Source organism: Kryptolebias marmoratus, linkage group LG13 (genome assembly GCF_001649575.2).
Source record: "Kryptolebias marmoratus isolate JLee-2015 linkage group LG13, ASM164957v2, whole genome shotgun sequence".
Lineage (NCBI taxonomy): Eukaryota > Metazoa > Chordata > Actinopteri > Cyprinodontiformes > Rivulidae > Kryptolebias > Kryptolebias marmoratus.
The window spans coordinates 14808798-14829415 of record NC_051442.1 but is presented as its reverse complement, the minus strand read 5'-3'; the positions used below and the strand labels follow the sequence as shown (position 1 = coordinate 14829415).

Below are 20618 nucleotides of genomic sequence, written 5' to 3'. Positions count from 1 at the left end.
ATACGGTAATCTATTCTATCGCCAAAGTGTACTGAGTCAGTCAAGAGCTAACGATGTTGCATTTGTTTTATAAAGATCACCATATTAACAATAATGACATGCAAAATTATCTTTTGAAAAAGAAAAAGAGCTCATTTGAAAGATTAGGCACCAGTTCAGCTGAAATGTTGTACCAATCTGAAAACATAAACAATACCTTTTAAATGGACTCGTGAAAAAAAAGAGAGAAAATTGTTCACAAAAACTGCCTCAAACGTAAATTTATTTGTTTATGACGTGACTGAGGTCACAAAAATCCTAGCATTCTTAATAAAGTCATGTAAAGCAGAGCCTTGCAGAAAACAGATTAGCAGATTGTTGGATCGGTGCTGGATTAACGGCGATTTTAGAATATCTTGTTATTAATCTCTGATTTCTGTGCGCTGATTAAAATCTCAAAATCCCCTCCTCTGTGATGGGTAGGACTTTAAATCTTTAGATTTTAATGTAACAGCAACATCACAAATAATCTGACTGGATTTCAAAGAAACGAGGCTCTTATGGGAAATTGTATAGTATATTTAAATATGTGTGTGTGTGTGTGTGTGCAGAGAGAGAGAAACTAGTTTTTCTTTGTATGTGCTACTTTCTTTTCCGATAAAACCAGAAAATTAATTTATAATGCTACTCATGACCACATTGCATAGAACTGATGAGCTGATTTCCTCACAGTGAAATCTCAAAAAAAGGAAGAAAAAAAAGAGCTAAGTACCTTTTAGGGTTTCTAACTTCTGACTTTTGGTTGGTGGTTGACTCCATCTACTGGATAAATTTAGCGCCACATCTGAAACAGGATTAACCCAGGCCGAATCGCCGTGGCGTCTCCAGCGGCACCGTGCGGCTCTTCAAGAGACACGAAGTGTATCAGAGCTGAACGGCTGCATTTACTTTTATTATTTTTACAGGTAATATCTGCAAACTGCATTTACACTCTGGACTGAAACAGACAGTCATGGCACAAATCAGCCCGAACAAACGCAGCAGCGTGAAATCTTGAAAGCATCTAATCCGTGGGAGCCTCGTGAACCAAACTGTCCAGGCTCTGCCCGTCAAAGCGAATGGCGTGCCAGCCTTCGGTGACAGTCAGGTCCTGCCCTCCTTTCGCTGCGTAGAAGTCTCTCGTGGGGGTGTTCCAGTCCAGGACGGACAGCTGCAGCCGCACGCACTGCTTCTTCTTCCCCACCTGATCAACCGCACAGAAACAGCTGATGCTCACACCTTTTTAGTTTATGGAATGTGGCGCCAAGAAGAGAAATTAAAACCTACCTCGGCAACTTTGCACAGTAAACCCGTGCCGATGCCATTTCCTAAAGTGAAAAAAATAATCAAAAACGTATGTCAAATAGCATTTATAGACCACAAAAACATCCAAAACATCCTTATACGTAATGTGACATAAACTATTTTGCTGCAGGATGTTTTGAGGTCTTGTTTATATCAGTTTAATAGATATTATACCTCTGAATTCTGGCATCACGTACAGGTCCTCCAAATACACGGCGCGTCCTTTCCAGGTACTGTACGTGTAAAAGTAAAGGGCGTATCCCACAACCGTAAACCCTACAAAAAGAACAAAAAACAAGCCCCCAGAAATCCAAACAGAGAGCGTTTTGTGACATGAACTGCACCGTTAAGTTTTAACGGAGCGAAATGCAAAGGAGTCTGAATGTTGCTTAAACTTTACTCGCGTTCGTCACGCAACAAAACCGAGGCCATCTGCAAGCGTAGGGCAAACAAACGCCATCTACCTTCGGTGGACTTCTGCTCCTCGGGGACTTCTGCAACGAGGCATTCGAAAAACGGGTTCTGGCAGAAGCCGTCGCGCTCCAGCTCTGAGGGAACATTTGCCACATTTTACCACATTGAACCGTTGCGGTCCTGCGCTGCATGCATGCTGTCGACTTGCAAAAAGATAAAGGCCGTCGAATGTAGGGCCCTCCTAAAAAAAATGTGAAGTCACTTCCTGAAGGCTTCAGAAGCACATCACCTTTAAATTCACTTCTCACTGCTGCAAAATCTGCTGCAGCTTAAATCTGTTCAGTTTCACTAAACTGCTGATGGGAGAAATGAGAGGATTCAGGGGGGAAACTACGAGTCAGGTACTTTCTAAGCTGCTCGACTGCTGTCAGATACGGCACACCGTCGAAGGCGGTGTGTGTCGTTTCCATCTTTAGGACTGATCTGATTCAAGGCGGCGCTGCAGAGGTGGAACCAGCTGCTGCACGACCAGCTGTTAAATCGTGATTCAAAAAAAAAGGAAAGCCGCTCCGTCTGTAAGGGTTAATCTACCAGACCGTGTTACGCACATTTTGTGAATTATTCTTATTATTATGTTTCAGTGAAGCAGGGCTGTTGATGTTTAAGGGCCCAAGAAGGTTAAAGCCCAACTTTCAGAGAAGAAAAATGCATCTGAATCTGTCAGCCATCCTAACCTGACCAGCTAAATATTGACCAGCACCGCACCTCCACTCATCCCTGTACTTTAATGCGCTCTGTGTATATTTACCCCCATTTGGCTGCACACATTTTCCACTTACTGTTACAACACGTGTAGTTTTCTACTACCGATTGTGTTTTTTCTTCACCAAACTTATCATTGCAAAGCAAAAAAAAGATACGAGTAAATGCAAACAGAAACTTCTGAGCACATGTTGTGATCGTCTTACTGCCACGCTTTAACGTGGGAGTGGTGTTCAAAACTGGTTTTTCTTAAAAGTGATGTATTTCAGCCCTTTTGTCAGAACACAACATGCGGTGTGTTGTCATATAAATAAAGCTATGAACTCCCACTGTAACATAAAGCACAGTGTTAGTTTTTAGGAGTTTTTAAAGGCCCTGTTCATCATCAGCTGCTCTGACATGAACCTGCAGGTCAGTAACAGCGACATCTGCCGGCCAACTCATGGAACTTCATTTCTACTGATATTAAACAAATCAGAACATCGCCTAACCAGGTTATGGTAGTAACAGGTCAGAGAGACTGGTTAGCGTTCAGGATGGAGAGTTTAGTTTTCATACCTGCCTTTCACCTCGAGCTTAGTCACTGCTGAATTTACCTTCATGAGAAATCTTCACTTGGTCGGACATTTTCTCATAAACAGCAAGCTCCTGTAGGCAATGTTAATTACCATTACATGCGTGGAAAAAACATATCGCCAATTGCTGGACAAATACTCTGAACAACATGTAACAATAGCAGATTAAATGAGTGATTTCAGCCTGGAAAAGGCGCAAATAACGCAGGTAGGTGTAGTTGTTTTAGCTCGCGCTGACACCGGCTCACCTTTATCATTCTGGAGATTTCTTTGCAGTCGTCTTTTGTTGCAGCTCGTACTGTAAAACGCATGTCTACAGCTGGACAAACCACTCTGTTGTAGGACTTAAAAATTTAACAGCGAAAGTCTTTGCTTCGAGCTTCCAGCTGAGCTGCGAGTGCAGAAAAAGAAAACCGGAAGTCGCCACACGAGGTGGATACTACTGCGAGGCTCTTTCAAAATAAAAGAGCCGTTTAAAAATTCAAATATATACCACTGAGCTGGAGAAACATTTCTTTGTGCTTCTAAATGTATGAACTTTACTTTTCTTCTCACTTTGAATACTTAAATGTCTATTTCATGCAGCTCCAGTCATTGCATTACTGGTACATTTAAGGAAAATAATATCAGACTTTTTAAAAACTTCATAGTTCCCACATGCATAAATCACATCACAACCCAGTTTATAAACTAGTTCAACCTTAACGTTCCACTAATGGATTATGGTTGAGTCCACTATTTTTCCTGCATAGTGGACATTTATGTCTAATAATTTAAGTGTCTTTAAGTTGTAAAAAGTATTGATGAGGTGTTCCAGGTGAGGCCAGGCAGTCTTAAAAATAGTATTTTAATTTTTATTCTGTGCAAAATTTTATGTATTTGTTTTCTTTATAGATGTTGTCCTACATGTGATCACTTCCTTTGTTAAGAAAAGAAAGGATTACTCTTCTCTATTCGTTCCATAAAATATAAAAACACAGCTAGAAGCAAACTTTCATACAAAATCAGATTTATTTTAGGGTAAAAAAAAAAACCAAACAAAATCAGTTAGAATATATAGTGAAACACTGAAGATCTCACAGATTGACCAGCTTTCACTTGGCATTAAGATATTTACAAAATCTGGCCTCATTTGCTCTTCGTCATCCAAGAGTTCACGTGTTACTCTTCACACCACTACAGAGTTGACCCCTTTTTAGGGTCGATCCAGACAAATCAGCCTTTGTTGCTCCGACATAATCTACACTACCTGTACAGGTATCAGTGAGGCGACTGAGTGCTCGCTCGGGGAGACTCGGACCGTTCGAGTTTTATCCCTCCGTCCAGCGAAGCCGAGGAAATTGAGGTCGGTAACACTGAGCTCTTTGTCTCCAAAGACGAGGAGGCAGACGAGGGCAGGGAGACGACGATGTACTTCTGCATGGGCCGAGAAGCCGTCAGCCCGGGACCACCGCCGGACTCCAGCTTCACCAAGGGCTGTAACGTGGAAGTGGCGCTGGGAACAGTGCTGGTTACTGGTGACGCTGACTGGGAAGAGCTGAGAGTGATGACCTAAAGAAAAAAAACAAGAGCACGTGGGAGGTTTCATTTGTGAGGAGAAAGTCTAAACTATGACCAATGAAATCATACATGTAGATATACATTTTATTTTTTTAAAAAAGGCCTGTGAATGTTCCCTGTGAAAACTACCTGCTGCGTCGAGGCGGCTCCAGCGCTGGTTCCCATTACGATGTACTTGGTTGCCGGGGGAGACGGCTGTGATGGAGTACCTGGTCTCGGGGACATGAGGGTGAGGGAGCTTGGAACCTTAATGATGCTGGGAGTGCGAGGACCCCCCGAGCCACTAAGTCCACTTTGTGAGACTGACAGGGTGGGACGAGGCTGCAAGGAAACAAAGTCCTTTATCGTGATTTCAAATCCACATAAAACTGCAGAACACCAAAACGGTACGTTTAATATAAACTCTGCTGACTAATTAGAGCAGAAACAAGTGATTTATTTGTTCTGAAGCAGAACAGGGCGTACCTGCGTGATTGTTAATGTGGTTCTGTTGACTTGTTGGGCCTGCAGCGCCGCTTGAGTCCTGGCCTTTATCACGTGGGAGCACAGCATGGGTCCGAGGTAGCCGTAGTCCGTCCGATACTGCTCCACGTTGTCAGGCTGAGGGCGGATCTTGGCGATGACACTCGCGCAGTGTTTCTGGGGAAACGCGACAAGCCAGTTACTAACTTTCAAAAGCAGTAAGTATTACAAGCCCTGTTTCGCAAAACACTTCCGAGCCGGGCCTGAGAGGCCTGCAGGCTCTCCTCAGGAGGGATGCTGGAATGTCTCTGAGTGGCCAAGCGAGGCAGTAACAGCGCTGTAGTGATCAATATTTGAAAAGAGAAGCTAGATTCGGGACTTGAGAGCGTGACGTAGTGATGCTCCACATCAGCCCCGCCTCCTATGGCTCTGCGCTCTCTGGCTGCATTAAACGCTCACGTCGTTGCAGGAAGTGGCTGGTTCGAACGATTTATGAGCGATCAGAGGCAGCTTACAGGGACCCGTCTTTGCGGCCACGTCACGGAACGGTTTGCGAAAGAGGCTTCAGCTCACATGTTCATCCAAAAAGCGCGAGATCAACTTTTCTTACCAGTAAGAGACTCTGAACGTGTTCCGCTCCGATCTTGTCAATATTGGAGACCACAGGTCCTTCCATCACTGCTTTGATGCGAGCACCCTCTACAGAAAGCCGAGGAAGGATCAGCGTCTTTATCACCTACAGACGACAAGAAGAAGAAGTTAGTGCCTTGAGTCGAGCTCCCATCGCAGGATGAGACAATTTTCAAACAACTAAATAAACATGGCAGCATAGATTTTGCTCCTGTCATCCAGGACATGGTAATGGTATTTGAAAACAAATCCAGAGGAAAACAAACAGACAAAAAAAAAACAACTAGAAATATAAAAATAAAAAGTAAAGAGCACTCTTTGCCAGGACAGAAGCAACCCACAAGTCATGTCTTTTACCACAAAAGTCTTATTTAACAAAATCCACCCCATGTAAATTTTTACAAATTAGACTTTTATACCTCCTCTAAAACTCCAAAAGGTTAGTAGAAAGCTTTCTACGAATTAGCAAAGAACTTTAAAAATAAAAAAAACCTCCACTCACGTCAGCTCCGAGTTCAGCGAGCCCGGCGATGCAGCCGTATCGTGTCGTCCACTGGGTCTTTTCATCCAACAAACTCTGAAAAAGTAAACAAATACATTCCATTAAATAAAACCAATCTGTTTTAACTGGTGAAGTAACAACACCCTTGTGTTAAACGTCAAAGAAAAAAAAAAAGAGAAAAGAGCAATTACTGCAGATTTACTACATCAGAGACCAGAATAAAAACTGAAATGACCTAAATATTTGTGACATAAAAACAAATAATGCTGCAGACCAGGGTTTGGTTCAACTCTATAGAAATTAATAAACAAAATAAACTGGGCCAGACAAAACAAAAGTGGAGCCATTCGGGTTTTGTGGGTCAACAAACCTCCCACGACTAAATGTAATGTCACAGCACGTAGAGTATGACGTATATTTTTCCTCAAAAAGTCAACACACACACACAACACATTACACCACCCAAACAACCCACCTTAGTCAGAGTTTTGGTAATACGTGACTGGATGTTGTTGGTCGTAGTGCTGAAGGTTTTACAACTTTGGGCCATCAAGCGAGCAGCAAAGTCTCGTAGAGCCCAGTGGTTGTCAACATCTGGCCGCAAACACAGCTGTTTACTCACAATACAGGTGACCACAGCTGGGATGAGCTCGTGCAGCTACAAATGAAAACATAGCTCTGTCAGAATCGTGTAGGCACGCGATCGCAGCCACTGCTTTTTGCTACTTTACTCACGTATTTTTCCAAATACAGGGTGGGATTGTCCATGAGAGCCTTGACCATCCGCATGAGGTAAATCAGCAGAGCCAGGTTGTTCTGCACCACGTTTACGCGGACCTTCAAGGAAAGCACAGAGTCAGCGCTGTGACGCCACGCGAGAGACTTTTCGGAAGATTAGAAGAGGTTCGGAAACATTCTTACTCCTTCAGAAATGAACGTGCTGAATCTTGGAAGCATTTGGTACAATCCGGGGTCCGTAGCGATACTCTGTAGAGCTTCCTGCGCGAAACAGAAAACATCCATTCAACCAAAAGCCACAGAAGCAGACAGCTCTGATGTTTGTTACTAAAAATTCAGCTACAAAGCAACAGTATGAACTACGCCACCTGGTTAATTTTCAACCAGAACACAATAAAAGGTGGTGTACCACTAGGTTCCGACTGTTGGAGACGAGTTGTGACTCAAAATTGTGAGAAAATCCTTAAATTTTTTGTGCGTTTGTGATGAAGTGATCAGTATAAAATCAGTATATTTTTGTGAGCACGGCTTGCAAAACTGTACTCTAGGTTGTGCACATTATTTCACTGCCCACCTCGGCAGATCTAGGCTGTTTTGTTTTTTTTAATTAATTATTATTTATAAACTGTATGGGTTTCAGATCTGGACATGGTTTCTGTCAAAGGAGAGCTTCTGTGCAGCTGTTAAAATAAAGCTCTTTGAATGCCTGTGACAAAATCAAGCCCACTACAACTTCCATTTTTTTCAATATGTTCAAAACTCAAGCCACAAGGACTGAGAACTTCAGCGACTTGAGCAAGAAACCTCCACAAACGTCACAAGAGCTTGTGGAGGCTCCCTTGAGGATTGTGGTTCAACCAGCCGCAGCCCAGTGAGACACCAGCTGAAGAACTGCGTGTTTAATGCGTCTCTGTAAGCTGAAGACTCACCGCTCTCTTGGCTTCACAGGAGCCAACACACGCTTCCGTGATTTCCTTGTAGTAGAGCTGCTGTTCTACAGAAAGCTCGTGAGTGCTGCGTGGTTTCAACCTGATGAGACCCTTCTCCTTCCCTGAAAGAGAAGAACACAGAGACGAGGTTAGCTTTGTCACCAGGAACATGTGTTAATGTGGCAAACTAAAGAAAAGTTAGAAAGCTGAACCAAAAAAAAAAAAGGGGGTAAAAATATCTCAAAATACTGACCTTTGCCATCAGGGGTTGTTGTGCCCTGACCTTTGCCCTGGATCGTACCTTTCTCCTCCTGGCCAGGTTTGACAACCTTAAGGGGCTCCGTGGATTCAGTCTTTTGTTGTTCTTTTGATGCTGAAAAGTTGTAAACAAAATTATGTCCCAAGTGTCTTCAACATTTAGACCTTTTCTTCTGTTTTAAGATAAAATAAAATAAAAATAAAATAAAAACAAAGCCAACCTGGTGGTGGATTTTCTGGAATTGAAGGCTGCATCCCTTCAATACTTAACCAGTGAGCTGCGGGTTGATTAAAAAAAACAAAAAAGATTAGTTTACAAATAAGGCACTCAAAAGACCACGCAATCGAAGGGTAGTCGGGGTACCTTTGAGAGAAACATCTAGAGGAACTCGTGGAAGAGGCGTGTTTATAATGTCGCTGAGGTCGACCTCCTTTTCCTCGTAGAAGTGAAGCTCCCTCCCACCGCCACTTGCAAAGCGAAAAGGGATAAACTCTTGCGACTGGAACCCATACAGGGGCTAAAAAGGAATAACAAGAACAATAAAGAAAATAATTTAGGTAAGATTAGTTTCACCCAGTTCTGATAAAATCAATCAAATGACTAAAATGGAAACAACACAACTGTCACCTTTAGGTAAAATGCGCACATTGACCCTTACCTCCACATTTTTTAGCTTGAGAGCGTTGTCTATGTCACTGGTGGTTAGTTTCCGTCTTTTCCCGTGATGCATAAATTTCAGAGCATCCTATGTAGGAGGAGGAGGAGGGGAGAGAGAAAAGACATCAAATGGCACTGAAAGGTAACAGCATTTATGTTACATAAAACGCAAATGGCCGTGCATAATTTACCTGTGCGATTTCTTTTATTCTGTAGCTAACCTCCTCACTGAGGGCTACGCAGCTGTCCTCCTGCAGCTGGCCAACCCCCATGGACTCCGCCATGGCTTTCATCGACTCTGTGGGCAGGACGACGGAACACTGCTTCTGCCGGCGTTCCTCCGCCATGGCTGGTGTGACAAAACAGAAGAGCGGGGCGCTGCGTTTTAACGCGACATACAGAGCTCTGAAAAACCCAAAGACGTAACTGCAGTATGGTGACAGTATTACTGACGGACAGCACTATGCTGTAATATCTGTGCTGTGACGTTATAGCACGTGTTTATTTCTCACACCACTCTAATAAACGTTAACCTACCAACTCCAGTTTGTTTGTGTTAAAGACCGAATCTTAGTGAAGCTCACTTCATTATTTGTCCAAAATGTGGCACAGCTTCATATCTGCTTATGCGTATTTTTGTGCCTGTTAATAAAAATAGGTACTACTGAGAAACTAAGGAGGCTAAATCACATCACAGATGCATGTTTAAGACTTCCATTTAGGTTAGAAACACAGCCCAAACAAAGAGGAAGTACCTCACAACAAGCACTCCACTGTCAAACTTAACCACATTGTCAAATACCTCCAAATGACGCCAACAACTGTTTCCAATAAGAGAGTAAACAAAGCAATATTTCCACAATGGAGGCTTGTGAAAACAACACAGTCCTGTTGAATACTGGCAGGAAGGTGCATGGTAGCGTAAATACAAGAAAACTAAAAGCACAAGAGCAAATACATGCAGTAAATATTTAAAACAATAACAATGTTTGGCTTTTTGTTTGAAGGTTGCTCTCACAGTAGGGCTGTATTTTCGGTATCCAACCATGCAGAAGTAGCCAAATATGGCAAACTTGTCTATCACAACAGGAAAAGACACATTTCTCAAATAACAGCCAAGATAATGATCTAAATCAAGAAAACACCTGAATCTCTACTGAACGTAAAATGAGATCAATTCGATAAAACTTGGCGTGAAGCAGACTTTCTTAAAAATTTGTCAAACAAGGCTCGATTAAACCTCCTTTTGGAGGCAGTTTGGTTTGATAACGCAGCACGAAAAGGGCACAAACATTGCACTTATTCCAGGTTACTTAAAAACACTTCTTCCATGTAAACACACGGAGCTGCAAGAGCGGGTAAAGCACTTTTTTTGACAGAACAAGTAACTCACAACAAGCAGCACCAAACCTACTCGTACACAAAAACGCCAAAACTTTACAACAAATAAAGGTTGCCCCTATTTTAAAGCTCATGTAGGCTGCACATATATTTAATATTAAGTAACGTTTGCGCTAAATTTGATGCCTGTTAGCTTATATGCTAATAATGTAGCTTCCGTTGACGTTTTCTTTTTTTTACCTGAGTGAAGTTATGTTTTTCCTTCTCAGTTGAAGCGGGGATTAAAACGAACACAAAAACATTAATGTTTACAACAATACTGGTGCCGCAGAGCTATCTCTCCCGTGTTAATGTCCATCTCTCAACGTTAAAGGCTAACTTGATCGCGGACTGCGGCTGAAACATCCGTTCATGAATTAGCGCTTACGCTCTGTCGCCATTTTGAGTCACGTTCCGGTCGCGATATCGCGAGATTTCGTTGACAGCTAAAAAGCGGCACCCTCCACCGCTAAGCGACGGCTTTTTTTATTCATTTAACACGGAAACCTTTTAGTGGGGGGAAAAAAATGCTTGATTTAAAATCGGGAAATAGCATCACAAATTACAACGTTAAATGTCCGTTTCTCCCTGGAGACCGCCATTAAACTCATTTCATAACAATCCCGTTCTCTGACAGATGTGTTCATAAATGTACCCCTGCTGAGAAAAGCACCCCCGTGATGGGAAAACGTATAAAAAACAGTTTATTCACCAATAAATTAAAAGCCACATGTGACAAACGGTGCGTTGTCTTTAAATGCCAGTAAGAAAACATTATATACAATTATTTTATTCTAATTTCTGTGTACACCGGGTGCTTTTAATGACAGATTAGCCGCTAGAATTGACACTTCAGCCACTTCTGAATTAGTATTATAGATAAATAGATATACGTATAAAAGTAAAATAATTTAGATATCTGTGTTCTCAAGTTTGAAAAAAAAATTATTAGTAGATAAAAAAAAACCTTCGCTCGCGGCACAACAGCGGAACTATTGTTGCAGCCGAGATTTCCGAGGGGGTCGCTTTGATTGTTGCAACGCAGGGGACGGGAACGTGAAAAGGGCATCGCTGAGGGCGAAAATGTACCGGTTTTTATCCCGGGCCGTGTGTGCCGCACGGACCCCTTCGCTGTGCGCGTACGAGCCGTGCCCAGCTAAAAGCGAGCAGGTGTCCAGGTGAGTCCGGGGACAGAACCGGGAGGCAGTGAGGGGGAAAATCAATTCCTTCAGAAACATGGCTGCCCCGGTGGGTTGCACTACAGCGAGGTGGAAGTAGGATATTTCAAACAGTTCAGGCTTTACTAACTTTTATTAGAGGAGTACAAGATAATTGGGGCGTTATGTTACTTAAACAGTATTATGGAGGCGGGACCTCTTGATTGACGGTTCGTCGTATCGTTTCCATGGCAACGGCCATATAAAGTTAATTGTAGCTGGATAGATTGTCCCATTCAGTTTCATCAGACATATGTTTAGTGGTGCATAACCACGGGGCACCATATTTATTTATTTGGTTTCATTACTAAATATTAGAATAATTAAAATATTTACACCTTGTAAGATAAGTAATTTTGTTTTCCACCTAACGCAGGGCCTGCAATGGAGTCAGAGTAAACGCGTTCTGCACAAGTTCGCTCAGGATCTGTGAAAAGAAAGACCCTTCCGATCAAGTTGAGACGACAGGGGCAGAGAAAGAAAGTAGCCAAACAGAGAAGGCCGGACAACAAGAGGAGCCGGCGGCGTTGAAGACAGATGCACATCAGGAAGCGGCTGTCGGAGCCGTACAAGTCAAAGGGGCAAAAACCGGGAAGGAGAGCCTCATGGACATGCTTGGAGCCATGAAAGTTGAAGTTACCAGTAAAAGAAAGCTGAAAAACCTGAAGCTGGAGCAAAGTTTTAAGTCAGCTATACAACATCAGTCCAAGCCAGAGGCGATGGAGGGCACCAGCGGTATGTTTCAAAAGGCGATGGGGGAGCCTTCGTCACAGAGGTGAGAGAACAGGGAAGAGTTTAAGTCGTCAAAGTTCGTGTTTCCTTCTGTTTTAGCTCATTTGCGCTGTGTGTCACCTCAGAGCAACAGCTGATTCTGTAGGGGATTTGTTCCTCCAGTTCCTGGAGCGTATCTGAAGCTCCCTTCCTTGCTTTGTGTTTTTAGTGAGACTCTGGATCCGGATTTGATCGCAGCGGCGTCTGCAGCCGCCTCCACTCTTCCTAACAGCAGCCAGGTGGCGTCCGAGCTGCTGAAGCAGCTGAGGCAGCGCAAAGCCCTCACGGAGGCTCAGAGAAGAGAAGACGCGAACAACATCGGGTGTGTTTGCCACGCACTCCACGTGCGCACGCATTATTATGTTGTGAATACGGCATTCAGGTTTGTGATGTGACGAATGGGATGAAGAGGGTTCATCCAAACTTTATCCCACCGTATTTCCTCAGAGTAATTATCGCCGACATGAAGGTAGGGAAGCGTACCGGTCGCCAGAAAGCGTGGTCTTCCAATCAGATCCAGTACGACGACGACGGGCGGGGATACACGGATGTTGGAGGAATCACCGGCGAGCTGGCCAACATCCGGAAAAGGTGAGGACTTGTTTTAGGACATCTTCAGTCTGGAAACTCTCATAAAGGAACTTGTGTTTAATGTGTATTTTTATTTCTAGGAGGAATATATTCCAATCAAGAAGACTTAATATCTTCTCACTCACTACCAATGAAGTCCAGGCTGAATCAGCAGTCGGTAAAACAGACTTTTTTTGAGCAATCCTCGTCCTCATTTAAAATACTCATGTAGTATAGAAGCGATAGACGACAGTTTTGTTGGCTTGGCTTTGTCCAAATTGATGAAATGTGGGTTTTAGAGACCTGTGCTTTAGTAAACCTTAATAAATTTGATGTTTTTTGAATTTAACTCCATTAGGATGCCGCTTATAACACTGATGTCATATTTTCAGCTAAACCGACTTTATGGGACGTGGAATTTGCAAACGATTTGTCTCTAGCGACCAACCAGTTGCCACGCAACAGGTTTGAGGAGATGATCCAGTGGACCAAAGAGGGGAAACTGTGGAAGTACCCGATCGACAACGAGATCGGTGAGTAATAAGCGCCAAGTTTTCGTTTCGACATCAAAGTTGAGCTCGTTGACACGGTGCCGATGTGCTCTCTGCGTGTTAGGCCTCGAGGAGGAAGCCAGCGTCCCATTCCACGAGCACGTCTTCCTAGAGAAACACTTGGAGGAGGGTTTTCCTGCTCAGGGCCCGGTTCGGCACTTCATGGAGCTGGTGGTGGCCGGCCTGTCCAAAAACCCCTACATGACCGTGCAGGAGAAGAAGGAGCACATTTCCTGGTTCAGAGACTACTTCCATCAAAAGGAGGAAGTTCTCAACGATGCCGACGTGTACCTCAGCTAAACTCAAGACGATTGAAAGTGTTTCCTTTTTTTTTTCTGGATGTGAACGCTCAAAAACAGGACAGCTTTCTTCCAGCAGGGCTTCGTTCCCATCATCATCATCATCCCTGCAGACACAGATTCACGGGCTGTAATGAAAATCTATTGAAGCAGTTAGGATGGATTCTAAAGATGTCCAGAAGAGGAACTGAACTGTTACTGTACCATCAAATTTAAATTTAAAGACACACTGTTTGTTTGTTTGTTTTTTACTGTTTTCTCTTCAGTCTGAAGCCTCTGTAGAACATCATCTGGCCACAACATGCCGCTAATGTGGTGACGCAGCTGCATAAAAACGCAGAAAACAGATCCTCTGTGTTGGCGTGATGCTTTTCCATCAGCACGCTTGCAAGGTTTGAAATAAAAACACACCAGTGGATGATTAAACTCGATGGATCGCACCTAAGAATGAGCTGAGGGAAATATGTTTGCGTCCCAGTAAGTGCCTGAGGTCAAGCGAGCTCCTGGAAGGGTGACTAACGGTGTTTTCCCAAAAGCCCCGAGCAGAAAGCAGGACCTGTGCATGGCCGGCGCTCTGCTCCGGTTTACAGTAAGAGCCCCATCAGACCTTGAACCCTGTGTGCTTTGTGAAAGGAAGTGCTTTTAAAGTTAAACAACCTCCTAACAATGTGCCACAGGGATTCCTTCTGATGTAAAAACTTCCTCCTCAGGCTATTGTCTGAAGAAGTGACAGGTTGATGTTTGAAAGTGAACCCATTTCCACATTTTGTTCACTTTTCCTCAAAAGGGGTGATTGGCATGATAAGATGTTTGCGACTGCTCGGGAAAACATTTGCATTTGGGTGGAAAGAGGTTGCTGTATTTATTTTGTCCTCTAGATGGCAGCACTGACAACTGTTGTGTATTTCAAACAACAAATGGATTTATATTCATTTAAGATCAGGACATTATAAGATGTCAGCTACGTTTGGGGAAGTTTTTATTTAAAGTCATAGACATAAAAATGCCCCTACATATAAATGAAATTTGAAATACACATGTGAAGGGAATACCCAGCTATACCCCTCAGTGTGCACATGCTTCTCTCCTAAAAATAGTGCAACTGTAAAAAGTTTTTATTATGAAATCCATAAGGGATAACCAGTTATTCAGGGGGATAAAGAGACAAAAAAAGTGCAATCTTTTCCTCTTTTCGGTCACTATTTCCAGTCGAAATGTGCTTTTTTCTTCTGTCCGTTTGTTACATTTGAGTCGTGAAGTCTGAAACTTCCTAAAATATGCTTGCAAAGACCAGGATACAAAACAAAGCTGTGTTTATTAAATAGTTACAAACCTGGTGCCATCTAACAGCTTGGCTGATCCACCATATACATCTAAATTTTAGAAGCTTTTCTTTATTATCACCTAGTAGTAGCTTAAAGTCATCCCCAGGACACACTAAGGATGACATCTATGTTCAAGGTTTGACCAAACTGGCTACAACTCTCTTTTCTTCATATAAGAAGATATTGGTCTAAAACTCTTGAATTTATGCCTGCCACTTTTAGCATATTTTTATTTTATTGTCATTATCTAAAATATGTACTGTGACAATGAGAACCTATTAATTAAACTTGTTACTACACTTGAGATAATTACCTATTAATTAGTCAAACCACGGGTAATTTGCAGGTTTCGTAGAAGAGCACCGTATTATATAGCCTAAAGTTATATATATAAAAAAACGGTCTAATGTAGTATGATTTTTCACTAAGTACTTGAACGCAGCGAGAAGTTGTGTAACTCTAAAGCCCGAGCCTGTGAGCCGACCGTAAAGGCAGCACCGCAGCTTTACTACCAGCCAGGGTTGCCAGGTATACGATAATTATCGCATTTATACGAGAGTTTTAGTGTATAAACATAATGATAAAATAGTTTTTAAAAAGCCAAAATATTCACGTGAACGCCCACATATCATCAGGAAGTCCGAGCCGACCAGCCAGGCGCGCGAACCTCCCTCCTCTCCCGAGCGCGTGTTCGCCAGTCACGACAATATACACTTCATGTTACCCCCACCTTAGCAAGAACGCGCACCTTCCGTCGGTTTAAGTGAAACTGGTCGTTTTAAAGCGCCGGCGCGACATTTCGTCATTTCCTATCTGGCAACCCGGCTGCCAGCGGCTCCTCGCGCGGAGCTGCTGATGAGGAAGGTGAGAACTTCACTGGATGAAGAGCTGCTCGTCTTACATTCAACACCTGCCTCGTTTTTGGCGGGTTTATTTCAATTTTATTTTTCTTTTAAAGCTACTTTTTTAAAGTTCCATACGTTTATTCCTGCAAATATAAAGCTTTTATTTCCGTTTGTTTGACGGTGAGTGTGTATTTATGTAAAAACAGTATATATATATTTTTTAAAGTCGGCACCGGTGTGAACCAGACATGGCCGAGGGGCCGCCCGTCGACACCGACCCGGACTTCGAGCCTCTCTCCCGGCCGCGCTCCTGCACCTGGCCGCTGCCCCGGCCGGAGCTCCCGGACCCGGCGGGCTCGGACGCCCCCTCCCCGGCGCCGCCGCCGCCGGCAGCAGGAGGAAACCCCGCCGAGTTCGTCGGCAGCCTGGGCTTGCTGGAGGAGGACTACGAGGAGTACGGCGGGCAGAAACCGCCTCGCGCCGCGTTCCAGTGCCAGGAGCGACACTGCGCTCACCTGCATCCTCACCGTCACCACCACCCTCCTCCTCCTCCTCACCACCAGCACCACCTCCAGCTGCAGCCCCAGCAGCAGGTGTCCCCGTCCGGGGTCCCACCTGTGGGGGGGTCCGGGCAGAGGAAGATCAGCTCGTCCCGCAGGAACGCCTGGGGGAACATGTCCTACGCAGACCTGATCACCAAGGCTATAGACAGCTCGCCCGAGAGGAGGCTGACGCTGTCCCAGATCTACGACTGGATGGTGAAGAGTGTGCCCTACTTCAAGGATAAAGGAGACAGCAACAGCTCTGCGGGCTGGAAGGTCGGTGTGTGTGTGTGTGTGTGTGTGTGTACCTGCTCCACACACCTACCTTATCAGGACCACCAGTCCTTCAGGCAGTGGTTCCCAAACTTTTCAGCTTTTCAGCCCATAAATTAATAATGACAAAGGTGTGTGAGCCCATCTGTTGGCTGTTTAAACATCCAAAAATGATAATGACTCCATTAAATAAGGACACAATGACAACACAAACAGACTGAACATACATTATGCTATTTTTAAATTAATTTATGGTCTTGTATTTCAAGTTTTTGTAACCAATATGGTGCAAACATAGCATAAAAACTAAGTTTTTTTTATTGTAAGTTGATATCTGGAGATTATCTATGGACCCCTACTTGGTGTTGGGTGACCCACACTGGGGTCCCGACCCCCAACTTTGGGAACCGTTGCTTTAGGGGACCAATATAGTGGAAGACCATTTTCGGTGTCAGGGTCAGGCTGCAGAAATGGATGAAAGTCCATACAGGGTCCCAATAAGGATAGACTTGAAAACTTGTGTGTGTGTGTGTGTGTGTGGTGCTAAAACCTGATTTCTGTGGCTCATCCAAACCAGAACAGCTGATATTCAGAGGCTAACTTTGATGCCATCTTGTGTAAACACCAGCAGAAAAAAGAAGGGATTTAAAAAGAAAAAAATATATATTTTAATGTTGTTTTGATCAAATATGTGATATTTTTTGGTATTTTGAAGTTTCAGCAGCGTTTTTTTATCAGGGCGATAATGTTTTTTTTTTTTTTTGGTCCCCTTGGGTCTTTGGGTGTGTTTGTCTGTCTGTTAGCAAAATATCTCCTGAACCACTGGATGGATTGTAGTGAAACTCTCAGAAACTAAGCGCTGGATGTACGTCTACAGCTGATTAACCTTCCGAGTCAGCCCAATTCAAGATGGCCGCCACAGATGGCCAAACGCGTCAAACACAAAAGTGGCTACAAGTCGGTCGGTTTTACGATCATTGAGCTAAAACTTGGTGTGGTGGTAGCTGAGAGTCATCCCCAACTCGTACTTCGAGGGCTAACAGATTGTCTGAGGTCTTTGTCCAAAACTTTACCGTAAACTGTTGGAGTCTTTTAGCGAGTTTCATTAAAACTCTCAGGAAGCAATCATTCAACATGCGTTTACCACTGATTACCTTTTGAAGGTAGACCCATTCAAGATGGCCGCCACAGCCAACTTGTATTAGAAAACACAAACGTGGCTACAACTCAGTCGATTGTACAGATATTGAGCTAAAAGGCGGTGCGGTGGTGGTTGAGAGTCGTCCCAAACACAAACTCCGAGCACAACACGTCGGCATCGACCCTGGCTGTCTGTTAGCAAAATATCTCATAAACCAGCCGGTGGATTTTAACGAAACTCTCAGAAACTAGGCACTGGATGGTACGTCTACAGCTGATTAACTTCTAGAATCAACTCAAGTCAAGATGGCCGCCACAGCCAACTGGTCTTAGGAAAGACAAACGCGGCTGTAGCTCGGTCAGTTTTACAGGAATCGAGCCAAAACTTGGCAGGGTAGTCGCTGAGAGTCGTTCACAAAACATGCTCCGAGAAGCTAACGGATCGCGTGACTTGATTTCCAACGGTTTGGACTAAAAGAGCCACGGGCTAACGTCGTCATCTCTCAGTCTAATCTGAAACGCTTTAAGGAATGCTAGGTCTTATTTAGAGCTCATGCATGTTTTGTTTTGTTTGTTTTTTTGTGCAGAGTTCAACTTCATAATGTTAGGAAGAGTCAGCGAATAAAGAACAACGTAGCGTCAATCAGGGAGAGAGCAACGACTTTTACTCAGCAAAAATAAAAAAAACAAAACCGAGCGGGGTGACGTTGGCTCGTTGGAGTCATTTCCTCTGTCGGTGTGTGTGAGGAAACCTGCAGCTCAACCAGCCAGCTGTTCTCGCTGTAAACACCACATGCAAATACACACACACACACACATCCGTAGTTGTTAAGGAGTTTAAGGTAAATTAGGCTGTGAAATAACCTTTCTGGAGGGACAGAAGGTCATTCTTCAGCTTTAATCTACGTCGTGATGAAGGAGTTACTCACTAAGAGGCCATAAAAAGATGAGCCGAGCGAAGCAAACATGAGTCAGATTTAGTTTTCAGTCGTTCCTGTAACCTCTGAGACGTAATTTCGAAGCTGTCAGGAAATGCCTTTGGGAAGCCTCAATCAAATATAGTTCCTATTGTTTAACCACACACACACACGCAGGGCTTGATCACGGCTCTTTTTAATCTGCACCTTAAAATGTTTTTTTTTTTCCACATGTGGTGGGAAATCAGGCTGGCAGAGCCGAGCCGAGGAGCAAAGAGCCTGCCTCCACAATAACAGGAGGCGACGCAAGCAGCTCAATCAAAGGGAGTGTGTGTGTGTGTGGAGGGGGTGACAGCGTCAGACATCCTCCATTCCTGAGCGGTGTGTTCACGCCGCTGCGTCCGCCGCCTTCTAGAGTTTCCTCTGCGGATGCTGGAGCTCTGGAAAAAAGAAAAAAGGCATCACCTCTCTTAATCCCGTCGCTTCCTTTTCGTTTCCGTCTTTGTGGACGTTCAGAGCTGCAGCTCGGTGCCGAGTTCAGATTTTTCCACTTTTTTTGATAACAGCTGGGACTTCAGGTTAATTTAAAGGCCTAGCCCATTATCATCTTATTGTACGTTGAGTTGTAGCTGTGTTGGTCAAATCTTGAAAATAAAGTCACTCGTTACGCGTTATAAAAATAAGTATGTGTTGTGGATGACTCTCAGCTACTATCACACCAAACTTCAGCTCAATATCTGTAAAACTAACTGGGTTTCTCCCAATTTTGTGTTGGCGAAAGCCAGTTAGTTGGGGCGTCCATCTTGAAATTGACTGACTCCAAAAGTTTATCAGTTGAAGACGTGCATCTAATGACCACCTCCTGAGAGTTTCATTAAAATCCGTCCAGTGGTTCATGAGATATTTTGCTAACAGACAAGCAGGGTTTGACTCAAGCAGCTAATGCCAAATATTTATGTAAAGATATCACAAAGCGAGGAGCACTTGGGATATGTGTTGTGAATGACTCTCAGCTACTACCACACCAAATTTCAGCTCCACATCTGTTAAATTGACTAAATTATAACTAAATTTGTGTTTCCAAAAGTTAGTTGGCTGTGGTGGCCATCTTGATCTGGTTTGACTCCAAAAGTTATTCAGTTGTAGGCGCACGTCCAGTAATGGTTGCCTAAAAGTTTAATTAAAATTAACTTTGTGTTTTTCGAGATATTTTGCTAACAGACAGATAGACTCTACTACAAACAGTGAACAGCAAACATCTCAGGTACGTGTTGGGGGATCACTCTCAGCCACAACCACGCCACGTTTTAGCACAATATGTGTAAAATTAATTGAATTGTAGCCATTTTTTGTGTTTTGTTTTGTTTTTTCAGGTCAGTTGGATGTGGCGGCCATCTTGAAACTTGATGGCGATAACTCGGGGCGATAACGAACCTGCGTGGCTAAAATCCGTCACATTTACCTGACCGACTGACGTGCGGTCCTGTTTTTACACCCCGTCCCCTGCGGTCCTACATGTCCGCCCTCCTGTCCCGCTCTTTGAACCTCATGCTGAGTTATTTTTACACTTCCTTGTTAAAAAAACAACAACACCGGACCCCCCCCCCAAACCCCCCCTCCTTACAATGAACTATGATGCATTTCCTGGCGAACGGATGGAAAACAGTGCCATGTGTTAAAACACAAGAAGCAGGGCTGGGGGAAAAAAAAAAGTGGAGGAGTTGACAGCAGAGAGCGTAAACACGACGGATATTTTTCCTTCTGAAGTCTTTTAGCCCGGCTTTCCTGCCGCGCGTCAAAACAGAACACCCAGCGTGCTCCTCTGCGCCCTGCAGGGACACCCAGAATCCACTCCGGGCCACAAAATGGCGTCTGACCTCAGCGTGGCTGGAGGACGTCGGGTTCGAACGTCGGCGGTTAAATGGGCGACGGCAGTGCCTCTTTTCGGCTTCCTGCAGATTTCTTTGCCCCCCCCCC

The 20618-nt window shown here is 43.9% G+C and overlaps 4 protein-coding genes across 5 annotated transcripts in view; 2 read left to right on the top strand and 2 right to left on the bottom strand.

Moving 5' to 3' along the window:
* Positions 1 to 245: 245 nt before the first annotated feature.
* sat2b (spermidine/spermine N1-acetyltransferase family member 2b) lies at positions 246 to 3507 on the bottom strand. The gene is made up of 6 exons (XM_017431933.3): positions 3323 to 3507; positions 3096 to 3147; positions 1788 to 1871; positions 1498 to 1599; positions 1306 to 1346; positions 246 to 1222 (listed from the first exon to the last, which is right to left on the bottom strand). Exons 1-6 carry the CDS (start codon positions 3383 to 3385, stop codon positions 1043 to 1045), a joined length of 522 nt encoding a protein of 173 aa, XP_017287422.1. The 5' UTR covers positions 3386 to 3507; the 3' UTR covers positions 246 to 1042.
* Positions 3508 to 4080: 573 nt separating this feature from the next.
* taf6 (TAF6 RNA polymerase II, TATA box binding protein (TBP)-associated factor) lies at positions 4081 to 10608 on the bottom strand. Of its 2 annotated transcripts, none has more exons than XM_025009508.2 (15): positions 10393 to 10608; positions 9003 to 9216; positions 8813 to 8899; positions 8518 to 8671; positions 8375 to 8431; positions 8149 to 8268; positions 7896 to 8017; positions 7150 to 7227; positions 6964 to 7065; positions 6704 to 6886; positions 6229 to 6303; positions 5707 to 5832; positions 5100 to 5273; positions 4764 to 4955; positions 4081 to 4625 (listed from the first exon to the last, which is right to left on the bottom strand). In XM_025009508.2, exons 2-15 carry the CDS (start codon positions 9156 to 9158, stop codon positions 4335 to 4337), a joined length of 1917 nt encoding a protein of 638 aa, XP_024865276.1. In that variant the 5' UTR covers positions 9159 to 9216; positions 10393 to 10608; the 3' UTR covers positions 4081 to 4334. The 2 variants fall into 2 exon arrangements, with proteins under 2 accessions (XP_024865276.1, XP_017287419.1); XM_017431930.3 differs by having other exon boundaries at positions 9003 to 9160.
* A 599-nt stretch (positions 10609 to 11207) lies between these two features.
* On the top strand, positions 11208 to 13947 carry mrps31 (mitochondrial ribosomal protein S31). The gene is made up of 7 exons (XM_017431934.3): positions 11208 to 11369; positions 11785 to 12183; positions 12349 to 12501; positions 12627 to 12770; positions 12851 to 12927; positions 13142 to 13282; positions 13365 to 13947. Exons 1-7 carry the CDS (start codon positions 11275 to 11277, stop codon positions 13598 to 13600), a joined length of 1245 nt encoding a protein of 414 aa, XP_017287423.1. The 5' UTR covers positions 11208 to 11274; the 3' UTR covers positions 13601 to 13947.
* A 1837-nt stretch (positions 13948 to 15784) lies between these two features.
* LOC108245221 (forkhead box protein O1-B) overlaps positions 15785 to 20618 on the top strand; it is a 13151-nt gene continuing 8317 nt past the window's right edge. Inside the window, exon 1 of the mRNA XM_017431941.3 lies at positions 15785 to 16587. Within this exon, the coding sequence (XP_017287430.1) occupies positions 16018 to 16587 (570 nt within the window). The 5' untranslated portion in view covers positions 15785 to 16017. The remainder of the gene's footprint in view (positions 16588 to 20618) is intronic.